The following is a 26,320-nucleotide window of genomic DNA, read 5'->3' as shown; positions in this document are numbered from 1 at the left end:
ATCACTCGGTTGTTGTTGAGTCCTTGCCTGACCAAATCCTCCCATATCCTCAGAACTTTGTCCACATTGCAGCCATTCAGTCAGGGATCACAGAGCTGGTCATTCATAGGTCCCCTATATGTCTGCGAAGATCCAGAGGGAATGAGGCTTACAGTGTAACTCTGCATCTAGTCCCAAACCAGGACAAGGAAAAGATGCTGACTCGTCATTCAGTAACTGCTCATAGTTCAGCTTCTCCTTGTAAGGAAGAGGGACTGAATTAATTTGTGAGCTTCGGGGATAGAGGAAGGGAACGTTTCTCAAGCTGGTGAGCTCAAGGGAAAGAGATGGCAGGATGGAGCTTACTGTGACACAAAGCAGCAAGGGTCCACGAATGATCCACCAGATGTTCTTATTCTTGTTTGTGGCCCAGCACCTAAGGGCAAAGAGCAGACAGGAAACAAAGTTGAGACCAAATTGAAGGTCAAAGTCTCATGCTCTGTGAAAGACCTCTCCCATCCAGCTTTGCTTTCTACTAATCATTCTCCCAAGAGGTGAGATAGAGGGAAAAGAGGACTAAATCCTTTGTACTGTTACTGTTGACTTTTCTTACTATATAAGAGCTCTTCAGTATTCAGCTCAATGCATGAGTCCTTCCACATTTTTCTCCCTGTACTATAAACCTTAAATTGTGTTTTATTGCTTCACCAAATAGTTTACTTTTTTGTTTATATACCTGTACTGGGGCTTGAATTTGGGTCTAGGTACTGGGTTCTGTCCCTTAGCTTTTCCTTTTCCTTTCCTTTCTTTTTCGGTCTGAGACTGAGACTCAAACTCAATATCTGACGCTTTTATTCTTTGGTTGGTGCTCTACCACCTGACCATGCCTCTAGCCCCTGTCCCTTAACTTTATGCTCAAGGCTGATACTCTATCACTTGAGCCACAGCTCCACTTCCAGCTTCTCAGTCATTAACTGGAGATAAGAATCTCACCTACTTTCCTGCCTGGGCTGGCTTTGAATGTGTATCCTAAGATCTCAGCCTCCTGAGTAGCAGTCGTGAGCCACTGGCACCCAGCTAAATAATTTTATTCATACATATGTGTAGGTCTCCACCCCCTTTTTTAGGACTTTCAGTTTCTCAGAGTCAAAAGATAACAAGTAATTTGGAGCCAGGCGTCATGACACATGCTTATAATCCTAGCAACTCAGAAAGCATAGTATTTCACAATATAAATATGCCACAACTTGCACAATGATTCTCATACTGATGTGCATTCAGGTTTGTTTTTGTCTTTGCTTTTTTCCTTTCGTGTGGACAGTGTTTTAATTACTATCCCCATGCTTTGGTTGTCCTTACATACTTAGCATCACAGCTAAAACATGCAACATCATTTTATGGTTGCCTGCATGTGTGACTGAATTAGTGACTACAAGATTTTTTATTACTTCTCTACATTCCAAGTGGGAAGAGTTGGGTGTTCCTATTGGGAAAATAGTGTCATTCTGTATGTTTAAGGATTTCTGGAATTTCTGGCTCATAAAGAGTAAATCCAGATAAATTACCTACCCTTTGTTCTCCAGGTATGCACGAGCAATCCCCCAGGGAACAACGAATAGCATAGGGAAGGCTGTGGAAGAAACAAGGAGCTTAGTAAAGGACTGGTTGGTCAATGGGAAAATCAAGAATGAAATGAAGAAAGCAATTCCATTTGCAATAACCTCAAAAAATAAAATGCTTAGGAATTAACTTAATCAAAGATCTGGAGGACTTCTACAGTGACGCCAAAGAAGGAAATTAAAGAAAATGGAAATAATTTCCATGTTCCTGGATCAAAATAATTAGCAACATGAAAATGGCAGTAGTGTGCCCAAAGCAATCTACAAATTCAATGTAATACCTATCAAAATCCCAACATTATTCTTCAATGTGTTAAAGAAAGCAATTAAAAAACTAATATGGAACAACAAAAGACCCTAAATAGTAAAAAGCAATCCTTTGTAGGTGGAATAGCATTGGAGGAAAAATAATACCAAACTGCAAACTCTCTCACAGAGCCATAATAATGAAAACAGCTTGGTACTGCTATAAAAACAGGCCTGAAGATCAATTGAACTAAATAGAAGACCCAGAAATGAACCACTCATTTAATATTTGATTAGGGAGCTAAAATGATAGGCTAGAAGAAAGACAAACTCTTTCACAAATGGTGCTGGCCAAACAGGATATCCACATGCAGAAAACTGAAACTAGATCCTTACGCTTTGCTCCACCAGTATCAGTTCAGAATAGATCAAAGACCTCAATGTTTGACCTGAAACCATAAAACTGTTCATAAAACCATAAAAATGTTCTACGTCTCTGACCATGAAGGAAACAAATTAAAAACAATATTTAGATTCTACCTCACACTAGTTAGATTGGCCATTATCAAGAAAACAAATGATAACAGATGCTGGTGATGATGTAGCCCAAACCAAACCCTTATACACTGCTGATGGGAATATAAACTTGTTCAACCACTATCAAAAACAATGTAGAGTTTTCTCAAAAAATTAATCAATTCAGTAATAGCTCTCCTGGGCATATATTCAAAAGATAACAAACCAGGATACAGTAAAGCCACTAGCATAACTCACCATATCCAAGGTATGGAATCAGCCCAGATGCTCAAAGGTCAAATGGAATATATGTACATACATATATATATATATATACATACATATACATGTGTTATATATACACAATGGAAAATTACTCATTAGAATGAATGATATTGTATTATTTCTAAATGAATGGAAAAAGTATGTTAAGTGAAGAAAATCAAGCCCAGAGAGAAAAATGATGCATGCATTCCCTTATGTGTTAGCATACAACTTACAAGTAAATACATTGCGTGTATACAATTTCAGTTAATAAACTGCTATACTGTAGATTCCTAGGAGAACTCAAATAGAGTAATTCCTTAGAAAGGCAAAGACAATACACCAGGAACTAGACACTCATAGGGGGGTGGAGTGTGGTCAAAGAGAAAGAGGTGGACAAATGAAGAGAAGGGCAGAAAAATACAACCAAAAATGTAATAGATATGCTCCAAAATTCAAAAGAGTGAGGCGAGAGTTGAGTAGGGAAGGAATAGGTGAGAATGTTGAAAGTGGTGGCATTGATAAACAGCTTTTTTAAAAGCTATCTCCTTTGTACAACTCCTTCAAGATAATAAAAAGAAATATAAAGTAAAATAAAAGAGCATACAAAGCAAAAAAAAAAAAAAAAGAACTGGTTGGCCAGTTCTGCTTACCACTCATTTCAACAACTTGTTAAAACTTACATTTAAAAAAAAGCATATATAAACTTGTGGCCTCTAAGGGGTGGAGAAGAAGCTAGGTCCATTCATTGCTGAATCATCAGAGAAACCAGAACTTAGCAAGAAAACAAGGGCCTTGTCACCTGTCACAACACAGTTTAGAGAAAATCTGTGAGCACTACAAAAGCTCCTGAATCACAGGTTGTTTCCTTGGGATCCTGCAGCATACAATTCTCCAGGGTTTGTAGAAGTTGGGATTCCAGATATGGAGACTGTTGGTCAGATTTAACAACAAGCAAACAAACACCTCATCTTTGACACCTAATGTTACATACTGAATGTCTGCATCCTGGAAGCTGGAGCCATGTAACTCACCCCAACCCACCACCAGGTATCTGGGCCACATCCGCCTCTTCAGAAGCACTGTAGGCTCCAGTAGTGCATGGAGATAAAGGCCTTCAACCAGCAGCCACATGTGGTTGGCACCCACAAAGTAGTGCAGAAGGACCTGGACAGAGCGACAGGAGGTAGATATCTAGAGAAAGAACATATGATGGTGAGTCCTGGCTGCTTCAGCCTTTGGATCCCAAATAGGCCAAGCAGGGCCTCCCCAAGTACATCCCCTACCTGAGGGAATCCCCCTGTTCTGGGGCCCTTGGTGACCACCTGAGAAAGGTTGGTAATAATATAAAATATGGAGAGACCAATTTCAATGGCTAACACCTATAATCCCGAGTCCTAGAGAGAAAGATCAATTTGAGGCCAACCATGAGCAAAAAATTAGCAAGACATCATCTCAACAAAAAAAGGAAGGAGGAGCTGGGAGTTTGGCCTAATGGTAGAGTGCTTGCCTAGCATGCACGAAGACCTGGGTTGGATTCCTCAATACCACATACATAGAAAAAAGCCGGAAGTGGTGCTGAGGCTCAAGTGGTAGAGCTCCAGGCTTGAGAAAGTCCAAGGACAGTGCTCAGACCCTAAGCTCAAGCCCAGGACTGGATAAAAAAGCAAGGAAGGAAGGAAGGGAGGGAGGGAGGGAGGGAGGGAGGGAGGGAGGGAGGGAGGAAGGAAGGAAGGAAGGAAGGAAGGAAGGAAGGAAGGAAGGAAGGAAGGAAGGAAGGCAGGCAGGCAGGCAGGCAGGCAGGCAGGCAGGCAGGCTAGACATGGTAGCAAATACCTCTTGTATGGGATATAAATAGGAGATTGCAATCCAGGCCAGACTTGACCAAAATAATTCACAATATTATTTGAAAAATAACTAAATCAAAAGTAGCTGGTAGTGTGGGTTGAGTGGTAGAAAACTTTCTCAACAAGCACAAAACCCAGAGTTCCACCAAAAATAAATTTGCCCTAATGAAAACACTAAAGGTTATGCCTCCAACCTCAATTCACTAGACTAGAAACCAATAGCTAAAAACCTCCTTATATGACTGAAAATTATGAAACACTTTTTTTTCCTTTTTCTTTCTTATTTATTTATTTATTTATATTTGGCAGTACTGCTTGCTATACAAGAGTTCTACTAAGTGAGCCATGTCTTCTGGCCTGTGAAAACTGTTGAAGTAAACTTCCAAGGAACCTCATGAATCAAAGAAGCAATTATAACAAAAATTAGAAAATTTTTCTTGAAATGAATGCAAAGAAAATAATGTGTACAAAAACTTGTTGTATGTAACTAATATAGGACTAGAATTAAGTTTATAGTCCAAAATGTAATTATTAAGGAAGAAAAACAGCTGAGAGTCAATTATCTTAAAATCATATCAGACAAGTTAGAAAAAAGGAATAGCAAATTAAATCCAAAGTAAATACATGGAGGAAAATAATAAAAATAAAAGATCAATTTTTTAAAAAAAAATCAGTGGAAATAGGAGCATAAACTAAAAAAATCTCAATTGTTGAGAATCTTCTAGGAAAGATATCCAAGAAATAAAAGAAAGAGAAAATTACAATCAGTACCAGGAATGAACATAGAGACTCAACAGACATTAAATCATCTGGAGAATAGGAGTAGAAACCAATAGGAGGGGGGATGACTAAGGAGAGAGGATAAGTATGATAGAAGTATTTCAGATTCACATATGAAAATATAGTAACGAAAGCCATTAAAAATGTTTTTAAAGGGGATGATAAAAAAAAACCTAACAGGAATAAATTTGACCAAAGTGTGTGTGTGTGTGTGTGTGTGTGTGTGTGTGTGTGTGTGTGTGTGTGTGTGTGTATGTATTCGTGAATGGAAATACCACAAAAAGCCTTCCTTTTTCATAATTAATAAATGCTAATAAAAAAGGAAAATAGATCTGAAAGAGTACCTTGAACAATATTATGTGAAAGAATTTGAAACGTTAAATGAAGTAGAAGAGTCCATGGAAAAACTCACTACCATAGATAGATTCATGAGTAAGTCATAACTTGAAAACTTTCTAAGACAAAGAACCCTGAGTCCCAAAGGTTCACTGGTATAGTATTTCAAATTTTTAAGGAAAAAGTAATATACATCTTAAATAAATTCTGCCAGGGGTGGTGGAATTTCAATTTAAGAGATCAACATACACTAGATATAAAACCCTGACAGAAGCCTTATAAGAAGAGAAAACAAACTAATGCTGTATATAATTTGGTACTGGAAAATAGAATCCAACAATGTCTGAGATAAATAATCTGTCACTGCTTAGTTTGAATTATTCCAGGAATGCAAGGTTGGTTCAACGGGTTACCACATTATTAGCAAGACAGAAAAAACTACTTTCATAGTTCAGCTTTCAATGTAGAAGAGCTTTGAAGCTTTAAAAAAAAACCTGTAATTGAAAAGAAAAAAAAAAGATTGACCTGATCCAATTATTTTGCTTATAAATGAAAAAAATCCCATTCTGAGGACACACAACAGAGGTTGTGAACTCATTTGCCTCTGGACTCCTTACCTGGCCCCTGCTTGGGAGGTTGCTCTAAATCATGGGCTGATTCTCTAACTGGAAAGCCTTGGATACCCCTTTGTCTTTGTTTCCCTCCCCAGTCCCACCCACCTTCCCTCTTGTTCCCGATTCTAACTCATCAGGTGAGAGCCCCTTTAGGCAGTGGGGCAGAGGACTACCTCTGACAGGTAGGACATCCACCCATCCTCATTGTCAGGCCTCTTGGAGTAGGAATTGTAGAAGACCACATCCTTCACCAGCACGACCACAGCTTTCAGGATGAATGAAGTAAACAGGTTCATGTGGATATAATTGCGTGTGCAGTGGAGTTTTCTGCACAAAAAGAGAAGCAAATGCCTTCCCTTAGGAAAGTGTGACTGGGACCCAGGACCTTGCCTGACCTGCCTGTGGATCCATTACTGAACCAACACATAGGTACTGTGGTGGGGGGCGGGGTTATTCAAAGCTGGAGGGCTAGATTGTATGCACTTCTCAGTGCCTCATTTTCCTGTCTAAAAATAGGGTGAATGACAGCTATCAACTATGTAACACTGAGCAATCCACATGAACACAGACTTGGAGTGTCCTCATACTTTGCCACCACAAGTGAAGTGGGACCTCTTGTTACCCTGATTTTATGCATCGCAGAATTGAAACCAAAGGCTTAACCAACTTATCTAAAATACCAGGGAGGTAAGAGGAAGAGTTAGGATTCAGATGAGAAACTCTGAGACCAGAGTATGGCTCTCTGAGGCTCTGCTATGTCTGAGAATACAAAGTAGCCATCTCAGAAGGCTAGAGAGACTTCACCTGTGGATTCTGTATGAAGTCTAAGTAGTCAGTGCCAAGAAAAAATGTCAAGTCTCTGTTTTCCATGCTCACATAATACTGAATCCTCAGTCCCTCTTGCTGGAAGATTCTTTCCACCACTATGAATCACCTACCCTTACTAATTTGCTTTATAGCTAGTATTACACATGGAGGAAGTACTTCAGTACTTGATAGGTTCTTAGACGTCTCAGACTTCCGGGGAAAGTGTCTTCACGTCCTTTGTAAGAATGACACCTCCGATGGAGCAGTGATGGTAGAAATGTATGTAATCAGGGATTGAGACTAGGGATAGGCACATAGGTATCTCATCTAAAAGAAGCAAAAGGTGGGAAGTAGCACTGTGGCTCAAGTGGTAGAATGGTAGCCTTAAGCTGAATAGCTCAGAGACAGCATCCAGGCCCAGAGTTCAAATCCCCTGAGTGACAAATAAAAAAAAATAGGTGCTGGGAGTTTGGCTTAGGGCCTAGCATTCACGAAGCCCTGGGTTCGAGTCCCAGTACCACATACATAGAAAAGGCCAGAAGCGGTGCTGTGGCTCAAGTGGCAGAATGCTAGCCTTGAGCAAAAAGCCCAAGGACAGTACTCAGGCCCTGAGTTCAAGCCCCAGGACTGGCAAAAATTAATTAAATTAATCTGGGTAACTTGGAGGGAGGGAAAGTGGGAGGCAAACATGACAAGGGGCGTCAATGTTTAAGAAGTAACGTACTCACTACCTGACAAAAGTAACTGTAACCCCTCTATATGTTACCCTGACAATAAAATACAAATAAATAAATAAATAAATAAAGCAAGCAAGCAAAGGTGGTATAAGTTCTGGATTCAAGTTCTAGCTCTACTTTCCTCAGCCTTTATGGACCAGCCGCACCTCAGTGACTCCCCCCAGAACTTAGACTCTCCTCTCTTCTCCTTACTTGCAAACAGGGATGGTGAATGCAGTCCATGATGTAACAGGTGGCTTTCAAGTGTAATGGTCCATGCCTTCACTCAACTCAAGTTTACCTGCCCTCCAGAGGTTGCCAGTGAGCTAATTCCACGCTCCAGGCCTGATCGCCTGTATGCAAAATGTCTACTCACCGAAGGAACAAGAAGAGGGTGAGAGCCAAGAAGAGGGAGATAAGGGACATGGAATATCCCACGGTGTACATCAGCTGCAAGGTGGACAGCAGGGCATAGTCATCTACCTGGACACAAATGGAGAGCAGATATGACCACCAAGACATGGCCTGCAGCCCCAGTCCCACGCTTAGGGCCACCAGCATTCCAGGCATGGAAAGATACATGCCTTTGTCCCCCAACCTGTTTTGAAATATTTCCTACCCTACCCTTCTTGATAATCAAGCAGGATAATAGACTGACCTCTGGTACCTCTCAGAGGCTAAGGAACCCCCAGTGAAGAAGAAGCCTGAAGTGAGACAGCCCATGATTGAACCTCCAGTCCAACAATGAAGCACCAGTCATACAGGAGTTGTATCAGTACAGAAGGGTACCTTGGGAATGGAAGACAAATTCTTTGCTCCTAGGGTGCTGTCCCTAGAGTCAATGGGTCCTTCTCTCTAAGGCCCCAGTTTCTGTTTAGATGGCTCCCTCCTAAAGCAACTTTATAGAGATGACTTGTAGAAGAAGGCCCAAAATACACAGAAATACTCCTTTAAGCCCTAACATCGCCTGAATGTCTGTGTTGCTAAGTGTAACGCAATGTCCCACCTTCTCACTCAACCTATCTTGCATATCAGTGTTAAGATTATGCATTTTGCCAGGCTCTAGGAACCTATGCCTAGAATCCTAGTTACTCGGGAGACTGAAATGTGAAGATCGTGGTACAAAGCCAGCGTAGGCAGGAAAGTTTGCTAGATTCCATTTCCAATTTAGCTGGACAGGAGGTGTTACTCAAGTAGTGCAGTTCTAGCTGTGAGTGAAAAAATAAAAATAAAAGATCAAATGTGAGAGGCCCTGAGTTCAAGCCCAAGTATTGGCACACATGTTTAAAAAATAAACATCACAACTATGTAACACATATATGCCCTGTACATAAATATAAACTGAAAAATATGTAACAACCAAATTTTGTATTTAAGAATAGAAAGGATTTATGTATGTGTGTGGGGCTTGAACTCAGCCTGGGCACTGTCCCTGAGCTCTTCAACTCAAGGCTACTGCTCTACCCCTGGAGCCACAGTGCCACTTCTGTTTTCTGGTGGTTAATTGAAGATAAGAGTTTCACAGGCTTTGTAGTGTCCAGGCTGGCTTTGAACCTTGATTCTCAGACCTCAGCCTCCTGAGAAGCTAGGAATACAGGCATGAGCCACCGTGCCTGGCTGAAAGGATTCTTTATAATGGCAAATAAAACAGTCTGAAGTAAAATAAGGTAACATATCCATACTGCTAAGCATGATTCCATACCAAGGCAACTAAATACACTTGTTTGCGCTTATGTGTGTGGACACACAACCCACAAAGTGCCACTCAGTATGACCGGGACCCCAGCATGCTGATAGCTGGGAGAACATAACATATTTTACTTGCCAAAACACTGAAGGGCAAAGATTTACTAACAGTGACCTTTTATGGGCAAAATTTCAATGCACCATAAGAAGCACAGGTAAACATGGACAGAAGATTTTTTTCCAGTACTTGAGTTCTTGGAAATAAGACCATTTGCAGAGAGGAGAAGGCAATGTTCTTGTCCCTGCTATTTTTTTCTTTCGGGTTTTTTTGAGATGTAGTCCCACTATCTACTCCAGGCTGTCATCAAACTCATGATCCTATTTCCCAAGTTTAATAGTGCTGAGGTTACAGGTGGGAGCCTCAGCAGTCTTCACTTTTCTAGAGTGGAATCCTCACTTCCTGTCCCTGCAAAGTCTTATTCTGCTGTGTCCACTCACTGGCTCAGGGATGGTACAGCAGCAGACCACAGCCAAACTGAGATTTCCACACTATCTGTGTGGCCTAATGGTAGAGTGCTTACCTAGCATGCACGAAGCCTTTAGGTCTGATTTAACATAAACAGAAAAAGCCAGAAGTGGTGCTGTAGCTCAAGTGGTAGAGTGCTGGCCATGAGCAAAAAAAGCTCAAGGACAGTGCCCAGGCCCTGAGTTCAAGCCCCACAACTGACAAAAACAATTGACCAAAGACCTCTAAAGTTAGCACTGACACTCAAGCAATCCGTTCAACATTTATTGACAACTATATGTAACATAATTTTAATATAATTTCAATATAATGTTATTGTTATTATTAAGATGTTATGCAAAGGGGCTATAATTCAGATAGCGGGCACAATTCTTTTTTGACCATGTTACTCCTTCCTTTACTTCCCATCAGTTGTAACAGCCATATTTTGTTTTTTTACCTCTGTACTAAGTCAACGGTTTGACTATGTAAAGCTATGATTATAGCTATACAATTATAGTTTACAATAGAGTAGGGAGATAAGAAATAGACACATTGTACTTCATATAAGGCATTCAGGGAACATAACTTGAGCATTATTTTAAAAAGCCAGGCAGATTTTTGAATCCAATCCCAACTACAAGTGTCACTTTGATCCCTTTAAGAGGTATGACCTGTCATAGAATAAAACTACATAAAGAACACAGAATTCCACCGATCAAACCAGAAACTGAAGTCTAAAATGAGCTTTAGAAACAACAGCCTGAGAGGCTGACATCTGAGGATCATGGTACAAAATCACCCTGGGCACTAAAGTCCATGAGACTCATCTCTAAATAACCACCAGAAAACCAGAAGTGGTGCTGTGTCTTAAGTGGTAGAGTGCTAGCCTTGAGCTGAAGAGCTCAGGGATAGCATCCAGGCCCAGAGTTCAAGCCCCACAACCAACATAATAAATAAATAAATAAATAAATAAATAAATAAATAAATAAATAAATCATAAAATAAAAAATAAACTATGGCCTGACCATAGGGAAGGTCCTTCATCCCTGTTAGAAGGAGATTCCAGACATACAGAAACACCACCTCCCACTTGGTGCTAAAGGATAGGGACTTGCAGACCCCCAATGACCCAGAACCAAATGGCTAGGTAATGAAATATCTTGGACATGGGAAAGATCAAACCCACTCTCCAAAGGACTGAAAAAATATCACCATGTCCTACTGTCATGTGAGATGCAACTGGACAATTACCAGAAAGCCAGTTGGAAAACACAAGTGCTATTAAAAGCTTTACTATGCATAAGTGCCTGTGGCTCACACCTATAGTGATAGCTACTCAGGAAGCTGAGATCTGCAGATAGTTGTTTGAAGATAGCCAGAGCAGGAAAGTCCATGAGATTCTTATTTCCAATAAACCAGCAAAAAGCTGGAAGTAGAGCTATAGGTCAAATGGTAGAGTACCATCCTTAAATGAAAAAGCTTAAAGACAGCATCCAGTCCCTGAACTCCAGACCCAGTACCACAGTACCAACACACACACACACACACACACACACACACACACACACACACACACACTTAAATACTTAACCTTGACAATAAAACAACTATTTCAAAGATAAGAGGAACAAATACTCAGATTTTATCACTTTATAGCTACATATGGGATTATTCCCACTGCTCTGTCTACTAATGGCTTCTGCAAATCTCTCCATAGATCTAAGTCCTTTGATACTGACAGCTTGAAACTGATCTCAGTAGGAACATTTACACCACAGGAAATGGCAAATGTTACAAATCAGATTATTTCTTTTTTCCTTCTTTTTTTCTTTTGATCATAGGGCTTGAATTCAGGGCCTGGACACCGTCTCTGAGCTCTTTTGCTTAAGACCAATGCTCTACTTTTAAGCCTCAGTTCCAGTTTCAGCTTACTGGTGGAGATAAGAGTCCCAAGGCCTTTCCTGTATGGGCTGGCTTTGAACTGAAATGTTTAGCCAGAGACTTTCTTTCTCCTGGGTAGGGAGGAATTGTCTGCTAACACACCCATACTGCTGGTATTGATAACCTGACACAATGACCCTTTGGTCTCATGGGAACCATCTTACCTGAGACAGAAAAGCCTACTTTCTTGTGCCAATTATATTTTTTTGCTTTTGTTATTGATTTTGGTGTTGTTGTTTTATATAAAAGTTTCCATTTTCATCTCAACTGTGGAAGGTTTAACCAAATCATCACATTTCCTCAAATATAGGGTTGTACCTTACCTCTCTTAATATTTATTGTGAAACATTAACAAGTTTAAAGAACATCTGTGAAAACACTGCTCAGATTTTACCATTAAACCTGACATGTTTACATAACCTATCTCCGCTCTCCGAATAGTGATAAATTATTTGCACTGTCTGTCTTAGAATATGGTACATTCCAATGTGTAATAGATTCCTACAGTAGTTCCAAGATGAATTAAATCAACATGCACTTGAATTTACACTTTAAGTTGAAAATAGCATTATCATATTTAAGAAAATATATTCAGTGAGCTAAAATTATTTATTAAGAAAGATTTGATTTTAAGATACATGAAATACTTCAAGCATCTGATATCTTACATGTACCCATCTCACGTCAAATGTTAAGAGGTTTTTAAGTAATTCTTGTATAAATGGTAACAAAACTTAATCAAACACCTCTTAGAATGATAAAAGGAAGGAAAGAAGGAAGGAGGGACAGAGGGAGAGAGGGAGGGAGGGAAGCAAGGGAGGGAAAGCACAGGGAGTAAAGTCTAAAGGATGGATTTGTTTATTCATCAGGCATTTGTTGAACTGCCACAGTGAATTGCTGAGCATTTACTTTGTTGGGTCCTGGATCCTGGAAGGAGGGCAATAATTCTACTGACTACATGCTAAGAGCTTGCTGACTGCGTGCCAGAATTTCTCCTAAGAAATTTATGTCTTTTGAGTCCCTGAATCCTCACAATGATTGCACACAGTAAATAAGATCCCTGTGGCATGGGTAAAAAAGGAAAGGCTCAGAGAGGCAAAGTAACACAGGCAGAAAATGAATTGGACATTTGGCCACCAAGCCCCAGATCCTGTGCTGTGCCAAACTCCAGTCCCTGGCTTCCAGTGGGTCTACATTTCCAGAGATGATAGATAGATAGATAGATAGATAGATAGATAGATAGATAGATAGATAGATAGATAGATAGATAGATACGTACGTACATACATATTCACAGACAGACAGACAGTAGATAATTGATAGGTAGAAAAAAGATGATACATACATACATACACACACACACACAGACAGATAGACAGACAGAAGATAATTGATAGGTAGAAAAGAGATATATGATAGATAGATGGATGGATAGATAGATAGATAGATATAGATAGATAGATAGAACAGATGGTAGATAATTGATAGGTAGAAAATAAGAGATAAGATAGGTAGGCAGGTGGCAAGATAGATGTTAGATAGGTAGGTAGGAAGGTAGCAGGCAAACACATGAGAATTTCTGGGAGTAACAGGTCTAATAAAGGGTATGATTAAAAGTAAACACAACATCATTATGACTTTTTAAAGTAAACCCAAGGGCCACTCTGAATTACATGGCCCATGGAAGGACTCTCTTTGACAGAAACAGTTGAACTGAAACCTGAGTGGTGGAGGATCTGGAGGAGAGGTTTCAGGCACAAACACCACGCAGAGGCCAGGACAACACTGGGGGCATTCCCTGGGGATGTTGTGTTACACCTTCATTGTGGAAGGAATTCTGTGATGGGGTTTATGTGATTGTAGACCTTCCCTGGCTGAGTTTGGGGTGAACAAGCTGGGAGAAAGTTCTTTGTGTGACCCACCTCCCCAAAGCTGGCCTGTTCAGTTTGAATAGCCTGGGGAGGAGGGTGGTTTGAAACCTGAAATGCCTTATTACCAAAGCAAGTAGACTCACGTTTTTTTTGAAGTTGTGGTTCTCGGAGCATTCGGAGTCATCCTGCCAAATATCTGTGGAGTTCTCTAATGTCTGCCAAGTTCCCTGAGCCAAGCAGTGTCTGTAGGCCCTTCCTGAGCTCTCTGAAAGTAAACAAAGTTCTAGAGGAAAGGTCAGAACACACAGCCCATTCCCTAAGCATGCTGGAAGGTCTTCACCCTGGTTGTGAAGCTGTGGAAAATCCCAGGAAAAAGGGATTCTTATTTTCCCCTTTGGGGGCTCATTAGCATCCCTATTGTTTATTTAGAATGGAAAGAAAAACATGGAAGCCTCCATATTTTGTAACAAACTATGATCTGATAATGTCTGATGTGTTTATCTGATGTCTCTGTAGTTTGAACAGCAGCAGGATGACTCAGAAATGTTCTTATCCTCTGCCCTCCCCGCCCGCAAGGTATAACCAGCTGGGAGATGCTGACTTGGGCTCCTGTGCCTTGTTTGTGGAGATTGTCCTCCTGATACCCAAGAACTGGATCCATGAAGAAGAGGAAACAAGGGGACAGATAGAACCAGGACGAGGTGTACTGTGTCACCTGTTGATAAAGCTGGTGTTCTGAGACCAGCCCTTCACAATACTCTAGGCTATGCATGCTACCGTGAGCAAGACTCAAAGTCTAGCTGGGAGAGGGCGAATCATAAGCTGTTACCAATGCCATGTGGGGACTTGACAGGTAAGAAGGAGTCCTCAGGAAGGTAGAGGTTCATTTCCTTGTGGAAGGAGCTGGAGAATTTTACTGAAAGGATGAAAGATTTCAGAGTTGATGTTGTTATTTTAGACGAAAGGTGCAGGCAGAAGCTTGGGGATACACCTTAGGCAAGAGAGTGAGCAAAGGCAGAAAGTAGTGTTGAGTGGGCAGGTGAAGGGCCTTGGTAGTTATCAATTTGACCAGAATGGAAAGAAAGGGTGAGATGGGAGAGGATGCTGGCTACGGAGTAGAGGCTTATGCATGCCATATGAAGGGCATTTTAGAAGGCCTTATGGAGGGAGGCTGGAAGGGGCCAGATCAGGGGTTGGGGACACTTGTGAACCCTTTTTAAGGCAGGAGCAAAAGGAGATAGAAGGGAAGAGGAGTCAGAGGACCCAGCCAACAACCAAAGGAGGGGTGAGTTTGAGGGGGACTAGCTAGAATATGAAGCCATCCCTGTGTGGGAGGAGTCTATTTCTTCTTCCCTGTTTCTATTTTTCTCTCTTATCTCCCTATTTCTACTCCACCTAGTATCAAGTCTTGGTCATTCTACCTCCAAGATTATTCTTCATTTTTCTCTTCCCTCCATTCTCACACCTCTGCCTGAATCCAAACTCCTAGCAGCTGTTTCTCTCCATCACAGCAGCGGTCTCTAGACTCACCTTCCCAATTTCCCTCCATTCGCAGTTCAACAGCCATATGCTGTCAATGATGTCTTCTCTAACTACAGATCTCCTACATCCTTCTTGTGCTTTAACCTATTCCGTGACTCCATGCACCTTCCTAGACAGAGTAACAGCATGGCACAGCTTCTTTCACAGGACAGCCATAGATCTCAATATGGCCTACAGGAAGGGTCTTGTATCATAATGTGTATCCCTTTAATTGTATCTCAGAGAATTCTGCTGCATTCCTTTATATTTGAAGAGGTCCTCTCCAAGCTTTCCACTGTCTCTGTGATCTCTTTTTATTTTTATAAAGCTACTAGGATTCCAAAGCTTGAATGAATACAAAAAAAAAAAAGGTTGAGGGAGGGAATCACTTCCCCAGTTTTGCAAAGCATATTTCTGTTAGGGTATGTCCTAAGGTAGAATGGACATGTGCTTTTAGAGCCTGGGTAGGATCTTGGACTCAGCTTCAATGATCATTTAAGAAGCAACCACAGCAAGGCACCGGTGGCTCTCACCTATAATCCTAAATACTCAGGAGGCTGAGATCTGAGGGTCGAGGTTCAAAGCCAGCCCAGGAAGGAAAGTCCATAAGACTTTTACCTCCAATAAACTATCAGAAAAATCTGGACATGGTACTATGACTCAAATGGTACAATACTAGCCTTGAGAACAAAGAGTCTCAGGGAAAGGACCTAGGCTCTGGGTTCAACCCCAGGATTGGAAAGCAAAAAAGAAGAAGCCCCTGCTAGCCAGTCATTGGTGGCTCATGTCTGTAATCCTAGCTGCTCAGGAGGACGAGATCTGAGGATCACAATTCAAAGCCAACCCCAGGCAGTCTGTGAGACCCCTCTCTAATTAACCACCAGAAAACCAGGAGTGGCTCAAAGTGAGATAGCACTAGACTTGACCAAAAAAGCTCTGAGACAGTGCCCAGGCCCTGAGTTCAAGTGCCACAACTGACAAAAAGGGAAAATTTAAGTATATCTGTTAGGTGCCAGATTCTCATTTATTCCTCAAAATTCCTTTCTCTCATTTATTCCTCAAAATTACCTTAGGCAGTAGGTATTTGCTATTATTTACTTCACTGTTCAGACAATAAACAATAGCTCTAAGGCTTCAAGAACTTGACCCAATGCTAAAATATAAAACAGAGGAACTGAACCTAACCTTGGGGCGCCTGACTTGAAGTCCAGTGTTCTTTCCACCTCACTGAACTGGCTCCATGGGAAACTCCCACAAGGCCTGTTCGCTTGAAACATTCAGATCTCTCCATTCCCAGAAAGTTCTCTCGTTTCTTCTCTCCCACCTTCTCTAAGACATCCCACATCTCCATATATTCTGAGTTGAGACTAATTGAATTGTATCATAAGTTAGTTCTATATGTCATGTCACTATAGACTTATTACCTTTATTCCACCAAGGCAAGTAGGACGGGCAGGGAACAGAAACATTTCCTGGAGAAGAGTGAGGCCAGCACACATATTGATCGAATGTTCCATTACAAAATATGCCTGTGGACAGAAGAGAAGAGGGCATAGAATGGGGTACCAGTATCTGAGCACAGGGTTGTCTGACCGAAACAGAACCTACCTTCCTGCTACTGGGAGCTGCTCTAGCCTTCCTAAGGACCTCTGCAGACCTCTATCTTCTTCAAAGGTTCAGGGTTGAAAAATGATTGGGGAAATTACAGGAATGTTGTGTGCAGCCCCAAACATGGAGGCCTGTCTGATTTCCTGATCCACAGGAATTGTAATCAATGATGATCATTGCACTAAGCTACTAAGTTTGGGGGCAACTGACCATCAATGCATGTGCTTACCAGAAGTCTCCTTCAGTAAGTCTTTCAGACACTTCTCCTTGTATTGAGCCCACTTCCGAGTTGTCTCCTCTAGAAGAGATCCTGGAACCTGAGCAGATGAAAGCAGTCACCTCTCAAGCAGCTGCAAACTCAGATTTGAGCTTGTGGCTGCCCATCCAGCATCTCAGACCTTCCCAGTGACATGTCCTGTGGCCTGCGCCAAGACAGGATTTCTCTCATGGCTTACTTCCATTTTTCAAAAGTGCATATGAGCTAGGCGCCAGTGGCTCAAGTCTATAATACTCGCTACTTGGGAGGCTGAGATATGAAGATCACAGTTCAAAACCAGTCTGAGCATAAAAGTTCGTGAGACTCTTTTAGTTAACCACAAAAAACCAGAAGTGATGCCTGTGGCTCAGATGGTAGAGCAATAGCCTTGAGCTGAAGAGCTCAGGGACAATGCCTAGGTCCAGAGTTCAAGTCCCACAACCAATCCCTTCCCACTAAAAAATGTGCATATGAAATTTATAGTCACATAATCTAATCAGAGTGATTCCAAATATAATTTTTATTCCAAAATCTTGAAAGATGAGTGACATTTCGAGAATTCCAAGCAAGACATTCCTTTCATGCAATACATTTATGTTAAACCTGTGAACCCTCCCACAAGTGGTTATCTATACCTTTAGATTATTTGGATCCAGAAAAGAATCATCACAAAGGACTCACTAATGTGCATGAGAAAGACTTGCCCTGTGAAGGAGCTGTGTGTACAGAGCCAAAGCCACTGAGCAGACAGACACTGAACTGGTATATAGAAAGACCTTGAGATCTTTTCCTTTCTGACCTTTTTCTGTCGCATTCCATGAGTGTTGGGGACATCACCCTCACATTTAGGCCGTGCAGGCCATGGAGCTGATACCTTCCCCCTGTGAACCTGTACCATCTTTCATTATCTTTTGATCTGAAGACAGGTCTTTCTTTTATCCAGTCTAGTTGGCTGATAAGGAGGAGGTGAATGGACACAAAAATAAGCATGTTTCTTAATCTAAAAAGAATTTAGGATCTAGAAAGGCACTGGTAGTTCATGCCTGTAATCCTAGCTACTCAAGAGGCTGAGATCTGAGGATCGCAGTTTGAAGCCAGCCTGGGTGGGAAAGCCCTTGAGACTCCTATCTCCAATGAATTACTCAGAAGAAGCTTAAGTGGTAGAGTCCTAGCCTGTGCACAAAGAAGCTCAGGGATAGTGCCCAGGCCAAGAGTTCAAGCCCCAGAACTGGTTTAAAAAAGAGAGAGAATTTAGGATCTACTAATGATAAGGTAATATATAAAGAGCTGGTATACAAAGTACAGTGACATTCTATCTTCATGTCCTGATGACTTCTTATCTGTGTGGTTCTACCCTTGACTTTGAAGATTTGTCTTTTTTCATAATGGTCTCAAATGCTATTTGGGACCAACCAACTCGATAATCTCAAAGAAAGAAAGAAGTTAGATGGGAATCACAAAAGGAAGAAGAGAAGCACATGCACACACACACACACACACACACACACACACACGCACGCACACATGCGTGCACACATACACACACACACACACACACACACACAACTAGAGAGATACACATACAACTAGAGAGATTACTTGCTTAAAGATATTCAAATTTAGTCGGGCACGGTGGCTCACACCTATAATCCTAGCTACTCAGGAGACTGAGATCTGAGGATCGAAGTTCAAAGCTAGCCCAGGCACAAAAGGACCTGAGACTCTTATCTCCAATTAACCTCTAGAAAATGAGAAGTGGGACTTGGCTCAAGGTAGGGTGGTAGCCTTCAGCTGAAGAGCTCAGGGACAGCACTGAGGCCAAGTTCAAGCCCTATGACACACACACACACAGAAAAAAATCAAATTTAATTACACACATACATAATCAACCTCTCCTCTCAAATAACAGCCCCCTATCTATGAACCATGGGATGGCCTGCTTTGCCCCTCCAAGCCATGAAGGGGAATCTGTGGGTACCTCCTTTGCATCTCCCCCAGAGAATGACAAACCAGCCCTTTTAAGAGCTTGTATGGTTGATCACCATTAATGCAGAGGTTTCCAGATTCTCCTCAGTGCGTGAGACCCTACTAGCTCAGTAAATTTCCAAAGTACTCCTAGACCAAAAGATATATTGAAAGCCTTTTACTAAGTAAATAGTCCAAACAGTTCATAAATATTTATGTCTTAACAACTTAGTGACTGTTGGGTATTGCACAATTTCACAAGCTTTAGAACTGGACGGGATATAGGCACCTTCGTTTCCTGTTCCACATTAGGCTCTGTTCAGCACTTGCTTTTGAGCCCAACTAGTTTTTCAAAGATACCTTATCATCAAATGAATGAAGAATAATCCCAATTCATAGCCACCAATGCCATAAGCATGGGGTCCAGCAAATACCAGGTAGCACCACGCAGCTCATTAAAAATTAAAATATCTCAGAGTCCTCTGTGAGTTCACAGTGGGGCCATGGGGTATCTTGGGAGTAACCTCCAAGGACTAACAAAACAATGCAATAATTGGCATCTGTCCCTTTTCATTTTCAATGAGCTTTAAATCTCTACCAATAAATACTCTTCTTTTTGGCGATGCCCCAAGAGGTAACAAGTGAATTTATTAGCACATTATTTAAAAAAATAAATATTCTAATGGGACCATAACCGACTCATGGTATTTCTTTTAACAGACTTAGCAGTTAATAACTAAATTGTAAGTTTCCAGAGTCCCCAAAGCCCTGAAAGTCAGACCCTCCCATGCATAAAATACTATTTATGCCCCCCAGGGTCTCACCGGGATTTGCCTAATAAAGAGCTAAAATCAGTCCAAATCAGTCATATTTTACTGGCTCCCTTGCTCTTTGCTATAACAAATGATCATGGTCAAAATCACAGGCACATGAGAGGAGGATATAGAAGGATCCCAGTTCGAAATCAAGTCAGGCAAAAAGTTAACAGGATTTTTATCTCAAAGAATGAATCAGACACAGTGGCATACAGCAGGAATTTCAGCTAATGTGGGAGTTGGGTCTAGACAGGATGACCTTGGTCTGAGACCAGCCCTGAGCAAAAGTGAGAACCTATCCAAAAATAAGAGCAAAAAAGGGTTAGAGGTGTGAGTTATGTGGTAGAACACTTGCCTAGCAAGTGCAAAGTCTGGAGTTCAAACACTAGTAATATTAAATTAAAAGAAAAACAAGCTAAATCTAAAAACTGCTGAAGTTGGTCAGCCTAGGAGAGCTGGACAAAAGCAGGCTGTCTTCTGGGAAGGATACCCAAATTCATCCACAGTCACGGTCCCAATGAAACGAGAAGGGAAATATATTGGTGGATTTTCTTCTAACTGGAAAAGTTCAGCATGGCCTGGATTCCTCCTTCCATTGCCCAGCACCCATCTGTGAGGAAAATGACTGGAATTGGCATAACAAGAAGAGGGTAAAACTAAACCTTGCTGTCAATGCTTGTTAAATCTTTTTCTTTGTTAAAGAATGAATATATTTCACTGCAGATAAAACAGCAATTACAGGTTACCCTAAATGGGAGACCAGCAGAATTTCATCTCATCACTCAGTAATTTCTATCTAGATCCAGATTCTTTTCTCTGCATGCATATTTTACCTTCTTCCTTTTTTTAAAACCACTTCTAGGTTTTTCTATGTATGTGGTATCAAGGAATCCAACCTGTGTCTTCATTTCTCTTTGAATCCTACTTTTTTTTTTTTTGGTCCTGGGGCTTGAACTTTGGGCCTGAGCACTGTCCCTGAGCTCTTCAGCCTGAGGCTACTGCCTTACCCCTTGAACCATAGCAATACTACCAGTTTTCTAGTGGTCAATTGGAGAGAAGTCTCATGAACTTTAGTGCTCCTGCTGGCTTTGAACAGATTTCAGATCTCAGCCTCCTGAGTAGCTAGGATTACAGGCATGAGCCACCGCATCCAGCTGAATCCTACCTTTGTAGTCTTTAATTTTTTTTTTTTACTTAGAAGATACATTGTAACTTTGCCCATTTCCAAAAATCAAAACAAAATAAAGTGGATAAATAAAACACCCTCTTTTGGCTATGTTTTATGCAGTGAGCCAATGTGATGTAGTTTTGTTTTAAAATCCTCCAGCACCAAATATCGAAACTGTTTTCAGAGAGTTGCTGAGACAAAGCATATTTGATGAAGATTCTCAGTTTACCATTTTATTTTCTTTAGAAGAAACTACGAGTTGGAATCTCTAGGTGACCATTTTTAAAGGTTTTTGATAATGCTTATCCTCCCCCGCCCCAACCTCACAATTTTTTAAGTTTTTTTAAAGAATTTATTAAGATTGATTTTTACATCATATTTCAAATGACATATTTAACAAACACATATTTAAGAAGGGAATATCTATATAAAATCACTGTCACTTAGATTTTAGAACATAATTAAAATTAGGCTGAGGGTTTGTATGTCATATATACATATTAATCTATGTAATTAAACATTATGTCTATAGAGTCATAAATTTTTATGTCTATGTAATTGTGTTTATATTTCCATTACCATGTCCATAGCTTTGGGTATGTAGTTACTGAGTCCCCGATCTTATACTGTTTGGCTCTAATAGCCACATATTAAGGATACCATGCACCTTTTGTTCCTTTGGTCTTGACTTGTCTCACTCAACATGATTTGCTCTAGATTCATCCACTTCACAATTTTTTTATTTGAAACTCTGTATACACTTCTGCTAGCAATGTATAAAATCAGTTCTCTAAGATCCCTCAGGAGTTTATGATTTTGATTGGACACTAGTGGCTCACATCCGCAATAGTAACTACTCAAGAGGTTGAGATCCAAGGATTAAGGTTCAAAGCCAGCCCAGGAAGAAAAGTCTTATCTCCAATTAACCAACAAAAAATCAGAAGTTCAGGCATGGTTCAAGTGGTAGAGCACCAGCTTTGAACAAAAGAGCCAAATGAGAACACAAGGCCCTGAATTCAAGCCCCAGTACCAGTACACACACACACACACACACACACACACACACACACACACACACACACACACAGAGTTTATGATTTTTTAATTCCAGGACATAACTAAACAACGTAAATGAGTGAACGGGTGTGCATACTAGCACTATTTCTCTACTTGTCTTTGGAAACTAAACTATCCCTGAGAATTTCTCATTAAGGGAATTTTATGAAGACTTCCTGCCAGCAAACATGCCATAGTCATTTGTATTCCAGGCAGGGAAAATAGCTCTGAGCAAACATCTTCGTGGATATCCATACCAAGCTTTGGAATATAAACATCTGGAGAAAGAAGATGAGTTTGGAGATGGGGACCAAGGAGAAGGTCACTGGGATCCCAGCCACATACTGCAAAACAACATCATACACACACACACACACACACACACACACACACACACACACACAGCACATTATTAATCATGGAAATACCACCACCAAGGAACCAAGGTGTAGCACTGTCAACAGGGTAAGCCAGCCTGACACACAGCAGATGCTGTTTTTATTGTGTATAAATAGTCATATGTCAGCAGCTCCCAAGAGTGCTAGACATGACAGAACACAAGGCTTCCACCCGCTGGGTAGACACAATGGCTCCGCTTACTCACAAGCTACATGAGGAAAGGTAATTCCGTGACTCCTCTGAGGCTCACTGCCCTATCTATAAAATGGGTGCAACTAATAATGCTCTTCTCAGATGCGGGTGATGTGTATGAAATAAGAAGATATGTCAAGAAGCATTTTGTAACAACACAAATGTCCAATACCTTAGCAGTGCTTGGTGTGTGGTAGGCAGTGGACATGTGTGCAGACAGAAGGGGGTGGCAAAATGGGGCAATTAGCTAGACACATCCATTAGGTTTGCTGTGAGCCTATTCAGAAAATAGAAACACCGGTGAAAGTTCTCAGTGATGATCCTATGATACTAACAATGGAAGTCCTGGGGTAGATTGAGACCACAGACACCTGCCCTTGGGAGATTTTTCTGGTCTGTCAGACTACGCTAGGCCTGGTGATGTACACTTAAAGTCCCAGACATACAGCAAGTAGACATGCACGAAGATCTGTCTGAGGCTACTTCAGCCGAAAGCACAAGACCCTATCTGTAAAAGAACAAAGCAGAAAGGGCTGGGACATGCCTCAAGTGGTCATGTCTCCCTGACCAGCACAGGTGGTGAGTAGTGCACAAAGAAAGAATTCTTTCAGATCTCTGATTGGGCTCACTCTTATATCCATGAGGTCTTGAAGGAAGTGGGGAGAACAGTGATGCTGACAGGTAGAATTTCCTGTCCCCCTAGTCCGGGGTAAAGCCTGGTAAAGGCAGGAGCTATGAGCTCTGGTGCCTCAGCCCTCCACCTCTGGGGCCAAAGGAGAACAGACCCTGGCCAAGGAACAAAAGAGGAAAAGAGCTCTTTCTTGGGGTACTTGCTTTGCTCAACTGAGCAACACTGGGTTCCTTCACATTATAGCCCCATTCAAAAATGGGACATTGGAGAGAAAAAGAGACAAAGACCTGATGACCTTGAATTAAAATAAAGCATGCAGCCAGGCACCAGTGGCTCACATCTGCAATCCTAACTATTCAAGAAACTGAGATCTGAGAATCTCAGTTCAAAGCCAGCCTCAGAAGACAAATTATGAAACACTCATCTCCAATTAACCACCAAAAAGCCAGAACTTAAGATATGGATCAAGCCGTAAAGTATCAGCCTTGAGTAAAAAAAGCTAAGAGAGAGTACCCGGGTCCTGAGTTCAAGACCCAGCACTGCCACAAAGGGGAAAAAAAGCCCACCTATAGAAGACACAATACATTATAACATATCCCAGAAACAGCCTTCTGCCATTGATCTACATTTATTGAAAAAGAAACTATATTTATTGGAAAAGAAAACACTAAACTTCCATGGACTGTTTCCCCATTCATATAAATGGAATTAACAAGAGACCCTTCTGAATGGGACCTTCAGAAATCAGGAAGTATTTGTTTTATTACAAAATAACAATTATAGTCTGAGCCTTATTATTTTTAATTGTTTGCAAATGACCAGTAGAAAAATGTCTAGGAGAATAAGCCTCTAGATAAGAATGAAGGTGATCTCTAGCTGGCAGAATTGAGAAGATTTGTGGCTTATACTTAAAGTTCCTTAGATTTTATACATCCTTTAAAAAAAAACATTGAACATTCTCTATTTATATGATAAATTGAAAGAAGGAAAGGAAAGGGGAAATAATGTATAAGAAACGGTTAAACAAGCCTGAGAAAGGCTAAAGGTACCCAGGTACAGACAGTGATTTTATATGCTATCCAGAGTTTCCACAGATGTGGGAAAATGCCTATAAGATGATGTTAGGACCAGCATGGAAGATATTTCATGCTTTATCATTTCAGCTGTGTAAACATGCAAATGCATAGGAAAGGATCTAAGGAAAACATGCCAACATGTGAACAAACTAGAATTACCTCTGGATGCTAAAGTTGTAGCTGATCAGTATTTTCTGAATACTGGTTTCTAAGTTCTCAAATTGCCTTACAAGGGATTTGAATGGGGTTTGTAAATCAGATATGCACAACTAATCGTATTAAAAATAGAAGAAAGAAAAACTGCTCTTACTTGTTTGATGGAAACCAGCAGCAGTAGGGCGAGGAAGGGCCTTCCAGGGCCCCGGAACAATTGTTTTCCTTGGGAGAAGAGATGGCCAGTCCTTTGGGCACCCATGATGCCCATGGTCAGAGCCTGTGCCCTGGGCCAGGTCCCCTCACTGCTTCTCCCAGGCACTTGCAAGCTTGGCTGTGGCCTCATCCTCCTGCAGTCCTGTCACAAATGTGGGCACATGCCTCTAGCAGTCCACGATGTACCACAGGCGGCCTCCTCCCGCATTCCTCCTCATCCAGAGTGCCAGAGAGCCAGTGTTTGCACAAGTCCTCTACACTGCTTGAGTGTGTGAGCCCATCCAGAGTGACCTACCCAACCTCCAAGTTTCTCTTCCCCCGCTGTCCCCTCCCAAAAAGCAAGGAGATTTTTTTCCCAGAACTCCTTCACCATGCCTATGCTTCCTGGGATTTCCTCATAAGAAAAAGGCAGGCATTCCATAGCTTTCACCCAAAATGCTGTGCTTTGTGCACAGGGCTCAGGCAAGACTCACTGGGGTTCGAACAGCTGGCAGAAGAGCTGTGCTAGAATTCATTCCTAGACAATGTCTCTCTAAGGGTCCCCTCCCACCCCAGCTCATGAGCTAGGAGCAGCCACAGAAGCCCTGCCACCTCTGGACCCTGGTGGTGCTGGCAGAACAAGAGGCTGAGTCACTCAGCCCTCCAGACAGACCTTCTGGCCCAGATCATGAACCAAAATCCTGAATCAATGACTCAGGTTCAGTCTACACAATAGCAAAACGAGATATGGTGTGTTGGGGCGAGGTGGGGAAGAGGGTGGGGGGAGGGTGTCCAGACTCCACTCCTCTTGCATATCTAATTGTTCTAAACACAACATCATGTTCAAAACCAATATTGCTCAGCCACCTGGCAGATACAGCCTTTCATGGAATTTGTGAGCCATCACTTAATCACCCACATACGAGCACTTTCTCACCTCAGTTCACACTTGCAGGATCTTTTCATCCACTGTCCTATTTCCTTTCCTCACATGAACCTTTGCCAGTCATTCTCCACTGAACAGCTGAGAAACAACAAGGTTCAGAGAAGGAAGGGTGCTTGTCCAAATCCACACAGCAAGTAAACAACAGAGCCAGAATACCCACATCTTCTGATGAGTCAACCTGACTATAGCTTCTTGAGAATGTGCTCCTTCTCGGGGTAAGCTTCGGTTGTTAACAGGCTCCCCTCTGCTGGGCCCTCCCTCACCCCATCTCTCCCTGGCCTTCTCCCAGATTCTCCGTACAACTTTTCCCAGCTTCCAAACTGGAGGCCCAAACTGGAAAATGTCTCAATAGAACAACAGATAAGCAAGAATAACAGGTAAGCAAGAGACAAGATCATGCTTCCACTTAGGCATTTTTTTTCTTTCTCCCTGCTTTTTCTTTCTTTTTTCTTTTTTACTTTCTTCCATTCTTTTCTTCTTTCTTCTTCCATCCCATTCCATTTCCTTCCCTTTCTATTTGCTCCTCTTCGCCCATCTTCCCTCTTGCTTCTCCCTTCCTTTCCTCCTTTCCCTTCTCCCTCCCCTCCTCCTTCCTTTCTTTCCTCCATT

General features: G+C 41.5%; 1 protein-coding gene across 2 annotated transcripts in view; it reads right to left on the bottom strand.

The window, feature by feature from the left end:
- The window catches only part of Glp2r (glucagon like peptide 2 receptor), a 46,704-nt gene extending 21,788 nt beyond the window's left edge, over window positions 1–24,916 (bottom strand). The window contains exons 1-9 of one of the 2 annotated variants that reach the window (XM_090351573.1): window positions 24,728–24,916; window positions 17,089–17,176; window positions 16,676–16,780; window positions 13,874–14,013; window positions 8,101–8,207; window positions 6,375–6,528; window positions 3,659–3,818; window positions 1,549–1,609; window positions 346–415 (exon numbers count right to left, since the gene is read on the bottom strand). In XM_090351573.1, coding sequence (XP_090207699.1) covers window positions 346–415; window positions 1,549–1,609; window positions 3,659–3,818; window positions 6,375–6,528; window positions 8,101–8,207; window positions 13,874–14,013; window positions 16,676–16,780; window positions 17,089–17,176; window positions 24,728–24,916 — 1,074 coding nt within the window. The remainder of the gene's footprint in view (window positions 1–345; window positions 416–1,548; window positions 1,610–3,658; window positions 3,819–6,374; window positions 6,529–8,100; window positions 8,208–13,873; window positions 14,014–16,675; window positions 16,781–17,088; window positions 17,177–24,727) is intronic. The other variant, XM_090351574.1, reaches the window with a different exon arrangement.
- Between the last annotated feature and the right edge of the window lie 1,404 nt (window positions 24,917–26,320).

The sequence above is a fragment of the Megascapheus bottae genome, chromosome 17 (genome assembly GCF_031878675.1).
Source record: "Megascapheus bottae isolate mThoBot1 chromosome 17, mThoBot2.hap1, whole genome shotgun sequence".
Taxonomy (NCBI): domain Eukaryota; kingdom Metazoa; phylum Chordata; class Mammalia; order Rodentia; family Geomyidae; genus Megascapheus; species Megascapheus bottae.
Note: the sequence above shows the minus strand (reverse complement) of the source record. Positions and strands in the feature narration are given on the sequence as shown.